Source organism: Myotis brandtii, unplaced genomic scaffold (genome assembly GCF_000412655.1).
Source record: "Myotis brandtii unplaced genomic scaffold, ASM41265v1 scaffold237, whole genome shotgun sequence".
In the NCBI taxonomy this organism is placed as follows: Eukaryota; Metazoa; Chordata; class Mammalia; order Chiroptera; family Vespertilionidae; genus Myotis; species Myotis brandtii.
The window spans coordinates 3,151,692-3,171,239 of record NW_005358943.1 but is presented as its reverse complement, the minus strand read 5'-3'; the positions used below and the strand labels follow the sequence as shown (position 1 = coordinate 3,171,239).

At 39.7% G+C, this 19,548-nt stretch overlaps 1 protein-coding gene across 1 annotated transcript in view; it reads left to right on the top strand.

The window, feature by feature from the left end:
- DERA (deoxyribose-phosphate aldolase (putative)) overlaps positions 1–4,558 on the top strand; it is a 70,149-nt gene extending 65,591 nt beyond the window's left edge. The window contains exons 8-9 of the mRNA XM_014540138.1: positions 3,270–3,419; positions 3,968–4,558. Of these exons, the coding sequence (XP_014395624.1) occupies positions 3,270–3,419; positions 3,968–4,024 (207 nt within the window). The 3' untranslated portion in view covers positions 4,025–4,558. The remainder of the gene's footprint in view (positions 1–3,269; positions 3,420–3,967) is intronic.
- Positions 4,559–19,548: the final 14,990 nt, after the last annotated feature.

Genomic DNA, 19,548 nt, shown 5'->3' with positions numbered 1-19,548 from the left:
TTAGCTTCTTTGTTGCAACATAGTACATAGTTGCTTAGAGTTGCAGCTGAGAGGCCGGCAAGTTAGGCGGGGAACGTTGGAGTCCGCAGTCAGAGCAAGCAAATTACCATGTTTCTCTTTTATTAGTGTAGATGTTTCTTTTTCTCCTGCCTTCCTCTCTGAAATCAATTAATATATCTATAATAATGAAAGCATAATATGCTAATTAGACCAGACGTCCTCCGAACATCCTTCCGGATGACCTTCTGGACGACCTTCTGGATGAAGCTGGGCCTGTGAGGGAAGCCCGGGTCCTGGGTGCCTGCCGGCAGCAGGAGGGAAGCCCAGTCCCAGATGCCAGAGGAAAGCCAGTGCCAGCAGCTGGGGGAAGGAAGGCCTACTCTTGCACGGATTTCGTGCATCGGGCCTCTAGTATATATATAAAAGAATAACTTCATATCTTAAAAAAGTACAAAATAGGTTAAGTAACAAGTGTGACCTACATATGAAAGTTGACCCAACTTGAATAACCTCTACTTGGTTGCCTTTCTGTAGTGATCCAAATTAAAAAATTTAAGTAAAGCTCTAAAAATGAGAGAACTCTATCTTTACCCCCGCCCCCCCTTCCCCATTGAGTGAGTGGGCCCACCACTTACTAGACCAGCACTTCTTTTTCTCAGCCCAGTAACATCCAAATAGATGTGAAGCTTTTTCTACTTGTAGAGGCCTGGGCACGCATCCCTGCAGTGCTGTGTCAGGGGGAGTCCTCAGTCATGTTCACGTTTCATAAGCTCCATAGTTGGGATTAAAACTCTCCATTGGGCCTTAGCTGGTTTGGCTCAGTGGATAGAGCGTCAGCCTGGGGACTGAAGGGTCCCGGGTTCGATTCCGGTCCAGGGCACATGCCCAGGTTGTGGGCTCGATCCCCAGTAGGGGGCTTGCAGGAGGCAGCCAATCAATGAGTCCCTCTCATCATTGATGTTTCTATCTCTCTCCCTCTCCCTTTCTCTCTGAAATAAATTTAAAAAATTATTAAAAAAAACACACAACTCTCCACTGGGAACCCAATCCTGTTTTAGTCTCAACAAACATTCATTGAGTCCTTAACTGTGTACCATGTTAACCTATGTTATATGTTAGGGACACCAAAATGAGCAAGTCTCTTCCCAGGAGATCCCTTAGACAACAAGCAAAGAATTTCAATAGAAGTTTTAAATGCTCTATGTTCTAGACCAGAGTCGAGAGCCAGGGATGTTTTGCTGTCTTTCAGCACTTTTCTTTTTGAATTGTGTTGACTCTTTCCTCAGCTAGTAAGCAGAGGTCATCCCAATTTCATTAAGATAGGGACAGGTACAAGGTAAACTGCATTCATTTTCATCACATTTGGTTTCACACAGTGAGGCGCTGTGTGTGTGTCTTGCAAATCAGGTGCATCCTTTCAGGTTGTTGACAGGTTGCCTGGGCTGTAAAGTTTCTACATCATTGATTTAAGGGGAGTTTTAAAATGGGATCAGCCGCCTTCCTGACCGTGATTAGTGCCGCTCCTGAGAAGCAGAGGTTTAATATTTCATAACTGATTTCATTGCAGATTCATGTTTTCCATGTTCTCTGCCTTATAAAAGGTGCAAACTTATGCTAGAACCTGTCTTCAGAAGCATTGCCCAACAGACTTGCTGACACAACTGAATCCTGTAGGAAAATCTACATGCAGCACTGCCTAATGGATAGAAGTGCTCCTGTGATTAACATGTATGCTAATATCAGCTAATAGATTTTTTTTTTTTGCCTCTTCTCAATAAATAACCCATCCCACTTGCCTGCCCCATTCCCCCAACTCCCCTCACTCTTACAGAGTCGCTTGGGTTCCAGAGCAATAGGCAGATGTGGTTAGAATCTCTGCCCAGCTGCTGCTTAGCTGTGCGACGTGTGTGATTGAGGCATGGAAACCAGTTGGGAGACCTTTACTGATATTCCTTGTGAGAAGTGATGAGGGTCAAAACGAAAGCAGCGAGAGTGAGAGTAGATAGGAAAGTGTGCACAGGGGGCATATAGAAGTGAAGAGGGTAGGACTAGGGGGGCCTTGACTGTTGATCGATTGGGTGTGGTAAGGTGAGGAAAACGGTGGAGTCCTGGTGAACTATGAGGTTTCTAGCTTGGGTTCATTTATCATTGCTTCCCTTCTCCAGCATTCTGTTAGCTGTCACCGCTGCTGGTGTGCCTAGGAAACCCACAACTCCGAGTAGTCAAGTGCATGAGAATTAGTCCTCGGGCCAGGGGGTGTTTTCTTGATTGCTCCCGTCTAGTTCTTGAGACAGGTGAATCCAGATAAGCAGGTTTTACTGTGTGTAAAGCACATTTGTCCTTTTCCAGTGGGCTCAGGGACATCATTTGTAAACATCAGTTATTGGCTAAATGGTGCTGTTTTATGGGCACCTTCAAAGACTACTGAAGTGCGAAGAGCCCCTCCACTGTCTTTTTCTGCTGTGCTTCTTGAGTGAGTCTGGCTGCTTTATGTAACTGTCTGCTTACAACTTAGGGGGAAACGTCCCTGCAGTTTAAGCTGATTAAAACAACTGTCAGCGCTCCTTGCTGATTGCTGCCAGTGTGGGTAGTGTGGGCTCTCTGGTTTGCTGTTGTTTTAGATACACATGTGTGTTTTGCACCTCGAGATGAAGGGCTGAGAGGTGTCTATCTAGGCTTACTAGTAGAAATGTAGAATGAGTGGGCTTTTGTGAGATGTTTTCCTATTTATTGACACTTTTTTGCTTACCCCAGGTTCACAGCTATAGTCTAGGTCAGTGGTTGGCAAACTGCGGCTCGAGAGCCACATGCGGCTCTTTGGCCCCTTGAGTGTGGCTCTTCCACAAAATACCACGTGTGGGCGCGCACGTACAGTGCGATTGAAACTTTGTGGCCCGTGCGCAGAAGTTGGTATTTTGTGGAAGAGCCACACTCAAGGGGCCAAAGAGCCGCATGTGGCTCGCGAGCCGCAGTTTGCTGACCACTGGTAGGTGGTTGAAGTTTATGACTTTCCAATAAGTGCAATGTCAGTGAGGGTTATTAACTCTCATTAGTGCCTCCTCAGAAGCACATTCTTCTCATTAGTCTTGGAAAAGTCATTTTGTAGTGTGAATGGGCGTGAGTCAGTCATCTAAGCTCTTTTGCTGGGTTAACTGAAATAGACTAAAAAAAAGAGAGCCAGAGAATTGAGACCTGTATTAATGCAGTAGCCTTTTAAAAAATAACCCAGTGACAATGAACCTTATTGTCTTTCCCACCTTCCCTTGTAGATAGGCTTTAAGCCGGCAGGAGGCATCCGCAGTGCCAAGGATTCCCTTGCCTGGCTCTCCCTCATAAAGGAGGAGCTGGGAGATGAGTGGCTGAAGCCAGAGCTCTTTCGGATCGGTGCCAGCGCTCTGCTTTCCGACATTGAGAGGCAGGTGAGTAGTAACCCATTGTCCTTGGAACAAACTGGTAAGTGTTTTGGAGAGAGAAACGAAAAGTCGCCTATAGGGCTGTGAGAACTAGAGATGAAAACTCATTTGACTTGCCCGGCCGGCATAGCTCGGTGATTGAACATCGACCTATGATCCAGGAGGCACAGTTCGATTCCTGGTCAGGGCGCATGCCCGGGTTGCGAGCTCGATCCCCAGTGTGGGGCGTGCAGGAGGCAGCTGATCAATGATTCTCTCTCATCATTGATGTTTCTATCTCTCTCTCCCTCTCCCTTCCTCTCCGAAATCAATATAAATATATTTAAAAGCAAAACAAAACTCATCTGACGTATGTCATCATATCCAAACTTCTGCCTTCTTCCAAGCAAAACTGCCTCTGAAGTAGGTTGGATGGAGGTTTTGCTGAAGTGCAGAATAATGGGGCTTTATAATGAAGTGTTAATTAACATAATTAATTATTGTATAATAGTATGATTATTAATTAATGTGTAATAATATAATAATTATTAATTAAAAAACTGTTTCCCTCACAGATTTATCACCACGTGACTGGAAGATATGCAGCTTATCATGATCTTCCAATGTGTTAAACCCGAAATGGATTCCAGAAAACGTTTTTCACAACGTTTAAAAATTATTTCTCTACATGATTATGAAAATTACTTAATTAAAAAATGAGAGACTAGGTAACTGCCTTTTTCCCCTTAAAATTTCCGTTGAATTTAATTCAAAGAATGAAAGAAAAATGCCAGCTAATCCACACATGGAACTCATTTCAGGCACATCTGAAATGCCCTTAATGACTAGATCTGCACTGTTAATTGTGTGAAGGTTTTCTCTTTAAAACTCTGAGTATCACGTTAATGACAGCATTGACAACATTAAATTCTAAGGAAAAAATGTTGACGTGCCCAAGAAACGTGCAGAAGAAACTGGCCTGCTGCTTTCCTCCAACGACCCAGGACTCACTGGCTCGGCACTAACTTCCTGCCATGAAAATCCATCTTTAATTTTTGCAACAGATCTGCGCTTTTATTAATTGTTTTGTTAATGAAATGCCTGTCATTGCAATATGAAACTATGGATGTCATTGAATTTTTTAAATTAAAAACAAAATCCCTGTAGTTGTTTATTTTTTTAAAATTTTAAATTGTCACCATACATTGCAAACATGAATTCATGAAACATATAAAGAGGTTATCAATGACTTTCTGAATCCCGACTGTCTCTGGTAGAGTCCAGGGGTACTTATCTCAGCTGAAGCACCCCCAGCCCATTATTAATGAGTACAACTTACGTCTATATTCTGAAACTTAAGATTTACTAGTACAGTGAATAGGGGTAAAACAGCAGACACTAACATAACACTTAAGTGCTACACTCTTTACATATATCAATTTACTTAATTGTTATTTAATCTCTATAACAGTGATGTAACTATATTAAGGTTTTAAATCCTTACAACAATGAATACTGATATTATCATCCTTTATTCAGATGCGGGACTGAGGCACAGAGAGTTTAAATAACTTGCCAAAGGTCACGGAGCTCAAAAATTAAGAATCAAGAATCAAGCCCAGGCAGACAGTCTGGCTCCCGAGCCTGTGCAGGCACTCCCGTGTGGAACTGTCCCTCAGCACACCCAGGCACACAAACAGCTCACGGTCAGCGGTGCGAGATGATAGTCTCTGTTTTACTCAGCTGGTTCCTTTGCCCGCTGAGGTCTCTCCCAACTTCACACCTCCACCTGTGTTGCTTGCTAGCACCTTTGCCACATTATAAAACCTGTTTCTTCTCCTTTTTTTAAGTATTTAAAATAATTTATTTTGATACGATTAATTGATATTAATTTTCAGTCTAAAACTGCATCAGGAAACTGATTACGTTTCCAAATCGACATTGACTTAGTTCATACTATGAATCAGGTACTCAGACACAGTATTGAGACACTTCAGGGCATTTGCTCATTTAAAAAAAAAAATTGTTTTTCCCATCACCATTTATCCCCTCTTGCCCCTATTTTTTTTTTTTTAAATGGTGATTTTTATGGAGTCTTCTCCTTCCTGGATGAATCTCTAGCTACTCATTAACAAGAAACCCCGGACTGGGAGTCAGTTGCAGTTGTGACTCTCACCTGCCGGGTCCTGGCCCAGCCCCTTCCTCTTTCTAGCTCTGTGACCTTGGCCCAGTAGGTTCACATTTCTGGATCTCCGTTCCTTTATCTGTGAAATAAAAGGACTGAGGCAGGTGATATCAAGGAGCTTTCAGCCCAAACATTACAATGCCCTAAGGATAATCCATAACAGATCCAAGAAGATGCTTTATGGCTATAAAGAGAAAAAGTTTATTGTAGCAATCTAAGTTAGAATTTGCCTCTCAGGAGTCAATTAGGCAAGTCCCTCAAAGCACCTCTCTAACTGTAAATGAAATGACGGAAATAAGTACAGAGAAGTAATCCTGCTTTCCCCCAACACCTTAGCGGAAAGCTGGCTTTTGACTTATGTCTTTGGACGTGGTCAGTGACTCTGAACGCCGCTTCCACCTTCATAACAGGCTGGCCCAGCTGTCCCCCAGCACAAAGGTCAGTCACCTTTGGAGAAGAAACTGCAGAAAATAATTACACTCTATCACCTTTGAAGCTATTTCAATTTCACAGGGGTTTCTGTTTTCCTCCCATTAAACCCAGCTGGTCACTTTAGTTGATCAAGTGAACAGGCATCATTATCTTCAATTCTAATTTATATGAGACATCCACAGAAATTGACCTCTGCGGATGATTATAGATTCACACAGGAAATTAAGACTGGTGAGTCCCTCAGACCTATTAGAGGCTGATGAGCGTGGCCTGCTCTAAAGGTAAATAATCTTGTATTTTGGGGGACAATTTATTCCAAGGACTATTGGCCTCTTCATCAGAAATGTCTGCCCCTTACCTGGCTCTTGAAGTCAAATACAACAAGGATGACTTTAATAGAAACTCCCAGTCAGTGTTGATTGCTATGAAAACATAATAGGAAGAGGTCATTTCTGAGGTGATTGTGATTTACTACAAGCAGATTTGTCTGCTTGAGAACACTGGGAGCGATGCTTTATACAACCAGAAAATGAGTTCTGCTGTGTTGTGTTTAAAGCTTCTAGGTTCATAAAAGCAACCTCCCCCCAAATTGTCACAATTGTTGAATAAAGCATATTAGGTTTTAAAGATAACGTAAAACAACCAATCATAAAGTTTAGGGGCTTAAAATGACTTTAGGGACTATCTAATTTTATCCTTTTTTTTTTTATGTGAGAAGAGAAACTCAAAGTGGGAAGTCACTTATGCAAAGTCACAGAGGAAGTAGATCCACATCACGCCATGAAGTATTCTATAGGTCATAGCCAGGGCTTTGGAATTGAACATTTCGTAATTGTTTATAAATCCTGCCATACCTAATATTATGTTTGTCAACATGTGAGCTTTAGACGTTTGAAGGACTCACTTTTGCCTCTAGGAGTCTTCTAAATGGTGTTTGGAGATGATCAGCCATCTAAATCTAGTCCAAGTGCTGGTGTGGTTAATTTCATTTCTTAGACTTTCAGAATTTTTGGTGACCTCAAGAACTGAATATTTTTTTAAAAAAAGGTCAATGTTGCTTTAAAAAAAAACAGGGGGGCTTGTTTGGATTCTAGTTTGTTTAAAAATGGAGAGAAAATGATGTATACTTGCAAAACAATTTCATAATTATAATATTGTTGCCCCATTGTGGATTATTTCAGCACTAATGGGAAATTTGGGCATATTAGTTTGTATGAAATACAGCATCTTAGGAGGCCTATGCAAAGTGGGAACCATTTCAGATATCTTCCTGGAAGTGCATCCTCACAAGAACATGAAACAGTGTCTGTCCTGATGGAGCAGAGCAGTTTGCTGTCCTACATCTGTGTCTCAAGCCCAATCTAGAAAAACCACATCAGTTTCTTTGGAAAAATCAGCTTGCACTTCTAGTACATGGGGAGACCAATATTAATTTTTCTTCTGTCAACTTGATCATTTTTTTTACACAACATAAATAGGGCCAGAGTGCAGAAATAGAAAGAAGAAAGAATTTGATTTGATTGTATTTTCTAAGGAAATGAAACGTTATGCCCATTTGGACACTATGAAAAAAGTATGAGGTGAAATCAATTCCTACAATTGTTTTCCTGATCATGCGCAAGAGTCTTGCCTCCCAAAGGAGCATAGATATTTTATAACCACCACCAAATGATCCTTTCCAGAAATGACCACAGGTAACATCTGGCTGATATATAAAATATGTAGTAAAAATAATCATTTTTAATTAACTAAAACCTGCTCAGGAGAGAGAGTCAGAGGAATAGCCATCTGGTCAATTCTCAGTTAATAGGACAAATGAGGATCGAATGTTTAATGCAATATATGTGAAATAGTTAGTGACCTTATGATGAACTAAAACTCTTTTTAGGAAGAACAGGGGTGAGGAGGAGGAATCAGAGTATCTAGAAAGAACAGACATAAAATTTGATTTTTTATTTTTAGAAGTACATCTTATACTATAAAATGTAGGTAGAACAGACGAAGCCTAGGTTTTGTGGCATTATTTTCTCTGGTCCAGGGACAGGAAATGAGTTGTAATTCATTTGAACAGTGAAATGAGGTTATACTTTATTCTGGAGCTTGATGAGGATGATGAAGAGTTTTAAAAAGTCATTATACACAAAGGTAAAAGGATCTGGGAGAAGATTGAAGGGTACTTGATGTCTCACGGTCCCAGGAAAGGGTCCTTCTACATTAGATCTTAGCAGACAAGAGTCCTGTATTTCCTCTAGAGAAGAGGAAATGAGCTCATGCTACATGTGAAGTTAGGTTAGTTCAAGGGAAGATTCCTTTAATGCTCTGAAGTGTGTTACTAAAAAGGGACATTTGCTATTCCCTTCTCAGAAGTAAATTCTTTGATCGGAGTGGTTAGTTGTGCTGCCAAAGAAAGCAGTTCCCTACTTTCCCAAACTATTTTACATGAGAAATACTGGGAGAGTTTATAAAACACAGAATTCCAGCCCTACCCCCAGAGTTTCCAATTCAGTAATTGGGTATGGGGCCCCAGGATGTGCATTTCCAAGCAGTTCCCACGTGATATTAATGCTATGACCCGGGAACCACACTTTGAAAACCACTCGACTGGAAAGCCAGTACTCAACACCTAGATTTCAAAGTAAATGCCTCTTTCCGTGACAAAACCCACCAGTGGCAGCACTTCTAAATCATGAAACTCCAGGATAGAGGTGTATATTTTGTTGCTTTTCATAGCCAAGAACAGGAGACAGAACAATGGAAATAACATTATCCCTTAATCCTTTCACAGTAGGCAGTGAACTTGATTACACTCTGGGCTTAAAAGCAAGCTGTGGAGCCTAGAATAAACATTTTAGATGAGGTTAGAATCATTATCCACAAAATCTTCCAAGGGATTGCAGCAAGCCGAGATAGATTCAGCTGTATGTGATTTTTACCTATTGGAATGCCTTAACTTTTGGTGATTCCAGTATAATTGCACTTAAACCCAAGACCTATTTTAACAGAGCCCATTCTTTAATTTATATTTGAAATAGATAAAATATTCCAGGGAAGGAACTTTTCTCAGGTGCTTGGCTTCTTAATGTGAAGCTACTGTGTAAGGGGTAAGGAAAACATTAGGTCCTTGTCCTTTTTAACACAAAAGGATGTTTTACATTTATTTTTGTTATATTTTTATTTATTTCAGAGAGGAACTGGGGGGCCGGGAGAGAGAGAGAGAGAGAGAAAGAATCAATGATGAGAGAGAATCATTGATCAGGCACTGGGACTGAGCCCGCAACCCAGGCATGTGCCCTGACCGGGAATCGAACCATGACCTCCTGGTTCATAGGACAATGCTCAACCACTGTACCACTCCAGCTGGGCTTATTTACTTATTTTTTTATTTATTTTTATTTTAAGCATGTGTTCTGCCAGACACAGGGCAAGCATGGTTCTTAATTGCAATAACAGAACTCCCCTCTTCCTAGTTTAAGCAGAAAAGAAATTTATTTTGAAAACATATTGAGTATTTTCCAGAAGAGGAAGGCCAGATTGTTGGGCACAGAGGCAGCCATCTAGGAATAACACCTAAACCATTTTTGGAACTGATCCAGTGAAGACCCAATGCTACCACCTCTGGGCACTTGATACCCCAACTTGTGCCTTTGCCGCCTTTGAAAGCTGGAGCCCTCCTTGACCACAGTGTCCAAAGATGGGTTCCTCCACTGCTGCCCTGGGTAGCACACTCCTGTGGGGTTGTCTGCTTTGTTGGAGCCTCAGCCACATGCCTGTACTCTAACTGTGAAGGAGGCTGGGCAGTGCATTTGGCCTTGGGAGAAGTGGCGCACAGTAATCATGATAGTTGTCAACCACAATATAGCAAGGTGGTACTGGGGACATGGTTCATACTGTTACCGGGAAATCCCCGGGTGGGCTCGGGGTTGGCAGGGTTGAATCATACAAGGTGTTTATTGAGAAGGCCAGCCAACTAAGAAGAAAGGGTGCTTACAAGCGTTCAAATCCTGTCTTATAGCAGGGTGCAGGGGACAGGATTATAAAGGGGAAGGGCTAGGATGAGGCTGGGAATGGAATGCAGCTATGTGCAGTCCTGGAGGTCCACAGATGTCAGCTACTATCGATGATCCTCAGGTGAAGAAATGATGTTGATGAGATGATGTTTTGGCTCCTGGTGGGTCAGTCTGACCATGCCTATTGGTTCTGCTTGCTGGATTCACAGCCGAATCACTTCCTTAATCACTTTGCACAGGCCTTGGGAAGGAAACTTAAGAAAAACTTAACCACCTATTCACATATAAGAAACCTAACCCCCTATTCACATAAGTATATGTGTTCTAAGATTTAAAATAGTATGATTATTTTCAGATTAATTCAGGTGCTCTATCTATCAGATTATAAGTCCCCCTATCAATACTTGGTGGTAGGAAAGGACTCATTGCCTCTGGCTGTATTTTCACTTCCGGTCAGTCTCTAAAGCTGAACTCTGCAGTCACCCCTGGTCTCTTGAGAAGTGCCATGAAGTCCGTACCCTTACTTGCACCAGCAATATATGACAGTGCACCTTCCCTCATATACTTAAATATATCTCTAAACAGATATCTGTTGACTTCCTACCAGGAGTCATGATACAATTAGGTTGTTTTTTCCCCTCACATCCTCCCCCTCATCTTCCTCCCAAACTCAACTTATTCATGATGATGATATAATTTTTCATATCATATTCTTTAGACTTTGAAATGTACTTATAGCTCTATTACATGATTTATCAGCTTCAATAATCTTTCTATCCTCTGCTCTACCAGATGAGAAAATCAGCATATTGATGTTACTACCACCATCTGTCCTCTTCCCCTCCAAACTTTTGCTATATTATTTCTACATCATTAGAGTTTATAACGTGTAATTTTGGTCTGTGACCGTAATCTCCACAATCATTTTAGTTTTAGTCCTACAGTTTAATGAAGTCGACACTTAGGACTACTACTCTATTTATCTCTTTGCTTTTCAAAATGTGGCTTCAGGAAGGGCTTGGGGGATAGTCCCTGAGTTTTTGCAAGCACAAAAAATACTTTCATTACATTTTCTTGACTATTTGGGTACAATTCTTGGATCACACACTTTATTTCCTGTTGCTCCAATGTCTTCTAATGTTGACCATTGCTGTGGGAAGTAACATTCTGACTTAAACTTTTTGTTCCAATGCACAATAGGTGTTTGTTTTTTTTCCTTTCAATTTCAGTAACTTTACTGAAACATGATATAGGGTTGAATGTTTTGTATCAGTTTTTCCTGGAATTCAGTGTGCCCTCTCAGTTTATAGAGTTATGAGTTATATTTCTGAAAAGTTACTTTGAAGTATATCTTTAACTTTTTTCCTATTTTGTTATTTTTTGCCTCTTCTTCAGGATACTGCAAGTTGTTCAGGTTATTGCATATGATAAGGCCTTTTTTTTTTAATGTCAGTCTAGCTATTATTTTTTTTCTAATTATTTTTTTTCTACTTCATTGCATTGCACTCTTTTTCTATTTCTGACATTCTTGTTTCTTTCCATGTTTTTAGCAGAACCTGGTTGCTGCCAGTGAAATGTATGTTTACTGGGCTCTGCAAATCATCTTTCATTTCCTATTGTCTTGCAGTATCTTCCCCAAGCTCTTGTATATTTGATATGAGCTCTTGCTTTATAGATATGGTAGCTTTGTTTAGGTCTTTTTTAAAGTTTATGGCAATATGTATAGCCCAAATTTTTATCTGCTCTATGGAGACATTTTTTTTTTCCTTGAAAGTATTTTTTGTCTTCCATTTTATCTTTTTTCTCCTCTCTTATTTTCTTGTCATAGCTTTGCAGAGATGATATCAGTTTTTTTCTGGATCTGCTACTGGCAGGAGGTTTGTGTGGGAGAGATGCCATGTCCATGCCCTAGGCCAGCAGATTTCTCACTATTCCTAGATAGACACATAGTTCCTTATGACACAGCTTGTGTGTTTGAGTGGATTATTTTGTCCTCCATTATCCCTAGTTACCAGAGATCAATAGCTTTAGGGCTACTCACATTGCGGTTCTGTTCTCTGGCCCTGCCTCAATAGCAGGCTGCTTCCTGCAAATATGGGGTCGCTGTAAGATTTCTCTTCTAGCTATAACGCCTCTGCTTCTCTTTGATGCCAAACTGGGTCCAGAGAAACTCCTGCTGCCAGTCTATGGACCTTCCCTATTTATTCATAGAAATTATGGGTCCACCTTCCCAGGGTGTGACACCTACTTTGATCTGTTGACTTTTTCCGAGGCCAAGGATTTAGAATTTGCATAAAAGTTACATTACAATAGAAAGAATTGTTAATTGTGTTTGGGATGAATATAAATTCTGGCTGGCTTTGAAACCAGTAGTAGAAACAACAGCAAGTTGAGAAATGGGGATTGAAGCTATAGTGCCTGAGGTATCTGGCATGATTTATATCTTACTCTCAGATAAGACATCTTCCCATTAGAATATCGAGGGGGATAATAGGTAAAACTGAACTTGGAAAGTGTCTGGCATGTAGAAGCTGTTCAAAAATTCCAGTTATTCTCTCTACAACCATAATGACACTGCAAAAAAAAAAAAAGGTGGAAAATCAGCCGTATACAAATTTACTATTTTGGTAATACAAATCTAATAGTTTTATGAACATAAATATGCCTCTCCTGCTCTAGTTCCTCCTATTGGGCATCTTGGAAGCCCATTCATCACTAAGCAGAATCAGAAAGGAGGATTCAAAATCAGAAGCTATTTCTCTCATTTATATCACTTAACAGTAACAGCTGGTTCCTATCATTCTTTAAGTGATTCTTATAATTAAATTATTGCCTTGTGTCTTTTTCTGATTCTCTTTTTATGGCAGGTTGTGCCACGCTCAGCATGGCCAGGGGTGAACCTGGGGGGCGGAGTGGGGGGAGCGGTGAAGGATTAAAGAAGACAGACAAGAGAATAAAGCTGGGGCTAGGTGGGATACTGCCATCTGAGGCCAAGTCTTTATTTTATAGCCAGATTCCACGAGGCAAAGAAAGGACGTGGTCAAGATGTTTACAATGTTCTCAAGTGTTTCAAATCTACTTAATTACATGCATCTGAACTCTATCAAGCTTTGTTTTGGCAGCACTTGCTGCATCTCCCACAGCCTATGTCACTTAGCCACCTGGAACCACAGGTTCGGACTATAAGGTCCAACTTACAACTATAGCCTTTGGCTATAATTGTGCTGGGAGGGCTTTGTCCTCCAAGCTGGGACTTGCATGTGGCTTTGCCATGAGAGAGGACCGTGCCCTCTCATTGGTCTGAGGCTCGAACCTGTAGCTGCTCTCCACAAGGGAGGGGGAAGGGGTCTTCACTCTGTAGTGTCAGTCTTATACAGCAGGACTGGCAGACAGATTTCTTACCTGGAGCTTTGCGGGTCTGGGACCTAAGAGTGGAAGGAAATCTGAGTCAGCAAAGAGGCTCTACATGTGGGATGGGTATAGGAAAACAGATTTTAAACTAGGAGATCACAGAAGGAGAAGTTAGGGGCAGGTTGCACACTGGGGTGGTCTAGGACAGAAGTCTAGCTGGCCTGTGTATTCTCCCTTCATCATGATGACACCGTGTCTGGAGCTGGTAAAATGTAGGGATAGAGCATATAATCTTCAATCTACCTGTCTGCACTGCCTGTATGTCCACCCCTAGTGGGAACTCAGATAGGTAAGCTGTTGTAACTTCTTTAAACCCCTTAAATTACAGCGGTTCTCAACTTATGGGTCGCAACCCCTTTGGAGGTCGAACGACCCTTTCACAGGGGTCGCCTAAGACCGTCCTGCATATCAGATATTTACATTACGATTCATAACAGTAGCAACATTACAGTTATGAAGTAGCAACGAAAATAATTTTATGGTTGGGGTCACAACATGAGGAACTGTATTTAAAGGGCCAGAAGGTTGAGAACCACTGCCTTAAAACATCCAGTAAAGTAACTTAAAGAGAGTAGGTGCTCTAGATTAATTTGTTAAACTAATTTAAACAGTACTTATTACTCTAGATAAATACAAGGAAGATATGGTTATAAAATAAGACTGATCCACAAGATAAAGACCAAAATTCAGTGCTGTCCAGGTGGACAAAATATAGCTTTGCTGGTGAATGGAATTCCTAAATAAATGCATAATACATATTTTCAGAGGAGTTTTTCATAAAATAACCACACCTTGAGTTTTAATTCATTTTAATTTGGGGGGACAATGATAAATTTTATCAATGGTTTCTATAATTTCAGACTTAAAACTTGATGGGTGAGTTGCAAATGTATGAAAAATGGTTTGGGAAAACAACTTTTATTCATTAAGTTGTTTGTTTTGGTAGATCAAAAAGCACATATTTTTTAAGGCAATGTTTATTTTATGTTTTGAGTGGCAGCAAAAATAATTGCATGTTTGAAATCTTTGAAATATGTTTTAATGCTTTTTAAATGACTTAAGAGCAAATGTGCCAAACTTACCACTGCTTAAGCCATTCTGTGGTTGGAAGTTAGCTTCACTTGCTAAGCCTTTGGAACTGTTTAATATGCTGTTTGATTATATCTTTTAAACTGAAGTCAGTGTCTGCACCTGGTGGAGTGTTTAGAACATTTAACACACCTACAGCAAGTTTTTGCAAAGAAGAGATATTGTAATTCTGTAAATGCTTGATTTGAACTCTAAAAAATGGATTTTAACATTTTTAATATAATAAAATTATGCAAACATGGCCTTATAAGAGGGTTTTATTGGTAAACTTAACTTATATGCCTGGTATATATGCTGAGAATTCATATAAATGCCCTTGACAGGAATCGAACCTGGGACCCTGGAGTCTGCAGGCTGAAGCTCTAGCCACTGAGCCAAACCAGTTAGGGCATCTATCTTCTTTTCTAACTTAAAAATATTTTCAATTTAATGAGACAATGTATTTAAAAGGATTTAGATAAGTCTATAAAGTTCAGATTCAAGATTACTCTCCAGTGTTTCTTATTAAATGTATATTTTAAGTTACTGGGAATTCATGGAATTATAGAGTTTTTTGTACACACATTTACTGGTACTACCTAGTAATTCACAGTTTCCTGTACACTCAGTATATGGCAGGCACTGTTCTAAGTGCTTTATATGTATGAACTAGTTAACCCACACAGCATACCTATGAGCTAGGCATGATCATTAGTATTTTACAGATGAGTTGATGGAAGCAGAGACCCACAAAGGGATTTAAGGTCACACATACAGCTGAGATTAGAGGCTGGTTAGTTACTCTTGGCCCCAGCATCTGTACTTTTAACCACTGTGACAGACTACTATGTGCCAGGCACTTTGGTAAAATGCAGCCTTTGTGCCATAATTCCAAGAAAAGGAAACACATGGGCTTTTAGGGGGTAAAAACAGGCCCCCAGAGTTCATTTAGCCATCCTGCCCATGGTCATGCTCTCCAGCAGTCTGCAGGCTGCCACGGACATGGGGGGAAATAGCAATGCCATGGAATCTCTATAATGAGCTGTTCAGGGACTGAAACAGTGCCTCCTTATAGGTTAAACAGGGTATATTAGGCTTTTATTATATTTACTGCTGCATCTTAGGATCTGGGATTTGGTCATATTATTTCCAAATCCTTATATAATGAACTGTGTTACTGTAGGATTCTACAATTGTAGCTATAAATATAAAACACAAACGCACAAAGGCATCCACCCATGTATAAAATTACTAGGGAAATGGGACGGATAAAAAAATGAATTGTTAGGTTTAGGGCATAATTACTGGGGGCTCTGGTCTGGTTAGATCTTGAGAGCAGTTTGGAAAGATTTCAGGGGCATCGTGAAAGTCAAGTACAGATTTGTGTGGGTCAAATGATATAGACAGATTTCAGATGGTGCAATGACAAGGGTAAATTGTTTCATAGAAGAAGGGTGCCTGTGTGCTTAGTGCTTCTAAATTTGTTGACAGAATAAATGTTGAGGCTAAAAATCTGAGAGCTGTATCAGAGATGCTCTCATAGATATTGTCACCCCAAGTTTCTGAAGGCAGAAATATTGACTTACTTATAGCCATTGTATCTTGCATGTAATAGACAATATCACTTGTTGAATTTATTTATAGGTGCAAATATGTTATGTAAGCAAAGGAAAGAATATGTCAGGAAGTTGAATAAAGCTGCATGCAATAGGTAATGTTTGAGGATGACTAGGAGTATTGTAGGTAGAAAATGTTGGCGCTTGTAACTCTCAGACTTGTCTGTACTGAATCTACAGCAATTCATCAATTACAGTTCAGATTTTCCTACCCCAGCACTGGTCCCCACAGTGGTTTCTGCTGGTGAGTCTTTGCTCTCCTAAGCCACGATTCTCTTCCCCCATCGCTGCAACCTTAGGAGTAGCGGTTTGCCCTGGCTCCTCCTCTGTCTTATGGACCCAAGAAGAGGTGTTGATTTTCCAGTCTCTTCAGTTTTTTACTCGTCAAGATGGAGTGGCCACTTCCAAATCTTCTTACATGTGGAACCAGAAGTGGAAAGTTTTGTGTGTTGTTTTTTTTTTTAAAAAAAACAACAACCAAGAATGAATGCTTTAAAATTTGTCTAAAATCTCCATTAGTAGATTTAAAAATATATGAAGAAATCCATAGAGGTCTGTAGTCTATAACCAGTGTGTACCAATGTCAATTTCTTGATTTTGATAATGTACTACAGTTAATGTAAGATGTCTCCATGCAGGAACCTTGATGATTTTTGCTATGTACTATGTACTATGTACTATGTACTATGTTTTGCAACCTATTAATCTGTAACTATTTATAATAAAGGTTTTTTTAAAAAGTAAAATAATCTAGAAAAAAACATTTGTAACACAAGAGGAATAAAAAAAAACAAAGCTTAGGTATATAAAATGCCAATCAATAAAACATTATAGTAGAAAAGTGGACGAAAACTGAGTAGGTATTTTGTATAACATAGGTACTAAAGTTACGAAAAGTTGTTCAAACTCAATTGTGGTCAAGAAACAACAAATAGAAGGCATCGATTTCTATTTATCAGCCTGGCAATGATTAACAATGGACATAATAATACCAAATGTTGCCAAGTGTGTGGGTAATTAGGCACTCCATGTACTTCTAGTAGAAACGTAATTTGGCAAAATGTAGTAGAAAGCCAATTTGATAACACACAAAGTCAACAAAAGTTGCAATTTCATATATAAGAATTTATGTTAGGAAATAAGGATGTGCACAAATATATCTATAACAGTGTAAACTAGGCCTAGCCAGTTTTATTCAATGGATAGAGCGTTGGCCTGCAGACTGAAGGGTCCTGGGTTTGATTCTGGTCAAGGGCACATGCCTTGGTTGCAGGCTCCTCCCCAGCCTGGCCCCTGGTTGGGTGCGTGCAGGAGGCAACCAATTAATGTGTTTCTCTCACATTGATAATTCTGTCTTTCCCTCTCTCTTCCACCCCCTAAAAATCAATGGAAAAATATCCTTAGATGAGGATTAAAAAAAATCTTAAAAAAAGAATGTAATCAAGCATTATTTATTAGAAATTTTAAGAAACAATAATAGAAAAATGATTAGATAAACACATGAGGATATCATTGTAGAATTATATTAAATGTCAAGGGAAAATGATATGAAGTATAAAAAATCAAAGTAAAAATAATATGAAAGAATATGTACAGTGTGATGCCAATTATATTTCCAAAGGTTATACATAGAGAGAAAAACATGGAAATAACAAAATAGCAATAATTGGATAACTCAAGGTAGTGGGATCACGTATGATTTATTTTCTTCTTTGTGACTATTTAAGTATTCTGTTTTAAATGTATTATTTTTATAACAAAAGCAATAAGTAAACCAGATTTTATAAAATCTGTCAACAAGTTTATTAAACTCCCAGTATTCTAAATGGTGCAGGAACAATACTCTTTTATACTTTTAAAGCTTGTAATCTATAGTATAAGCTATTATAAAAATGGTAGGCACATCTACCCATGCATATAATCAAGCAAAGCTGCATATGAGAGCTCAGAGGAAGTCTGTGTGAAGGAAAGAATGTGAACTTGGCAGTCAGACAGAACTGGCCTTAAATCTTACCTTTGCTGATTTTTTAAAAAGTTTTGTTTTTTCATCTAAAAATGGGAATAATATTACCTACATCTGAGTTATAATGAGAATTAAATGAGATAAGATACATAAATGGCTAGTATACAGAATATATTCAGTAATTGTTAGTTTCCTTCACCAAAGAGAGTTGTGGTAATAAAAGAAGTATGTCTTGGAAAGTTTGGAAACAGAATAAATACTCAAAACTTATTACTTCCCAATGCATTTATGACATTTTACCATCACTGATGCTTTTGAGGTTCTTTATTCTGTTGTATCTGTATAGTATACAGCAGAAATACTATATAATAATTGCAGTTGCTCATCTTTCCCAACTTCATGATAAATGATGTCAAGTTGGTAGTTTGGATTTATTTATTGTGGAAGTATTTATATCACAGAAATTAATAAATGAAAGTTAGGGCGTTTTTCTGGGAGAATCTATTATAAAATTTTTAAAATTGATTTTAGAGAGGGAGGAAGGGAGAGAAGATTCAGAGAGAAATACTGATATGAGAGAGAGAGACATCGATCAGTTGCCTCCCATATGTGCCCTGACCTGGGATTGAACCCAAAACCTAGTATGTGCCCTGACTGACCAGGAATCCAACCCTAACCTTTTGGTGCATTGGACAACACTGCAACCAACTGAGCCACATCGGTCAGGGTGGGAGAATCCACTTTTAAACATTACCAGAACACCACTGCTCTCAAAAACAGAGTGCCTTACCATGCATAGACTCATGGTAGGGAATCTGGTTTGTAGGGTTTCATGGCCAGGTAGGCAGAAAACGTGGCTAACAAGGGTATCTCTATGGTACAGCAGGGCTTGAGCCACTTTGTAAGGCTAAGAGGAGAGGCTTTAGTCCCCAAGGAAAGGGGACCAGGAAGAACAGAATGGGGAAGGGGGAATCAAAGTGACAATCCATTCCTGAGACTTGACACATGTGGGCAAAGAGAGCTTCACCCAAGGTGGCATAGGGGATGCCAGTGGTTGTCCTGGGCCACCAGTTCCCGGAACTTAGGGTTAGCAAACGGACATGGGACTCCCACTGGTCAGCATCAGAGTACATGGGAGAATGACTGATATTAAGCCCCCTTATGTATGTATGTATGTATGTATGTATGTACTTATTTACATATGTGTGTACATATGGATGAATGTATACACAAGTATGTGTATTGTAGGAGGAAAGGAGTTGAAGCTATTTAAATACTTATTACATCTTGCCTTAATTCCCGGAGGAACTGAAGTCTGAGTCTTTTTATCTAATGTGGGAGCAAAGATCCTTTGACTTAGCTGTGTGGTGTGAGAATGAAGATGAGTAGACTTAGCTCTGAGCTTCTAGTGGAGGCAGAAAGTGAGGAATTAAAGTAAGCAATGAAACTTAGCAGCGGCAGCCCATGGATTGAA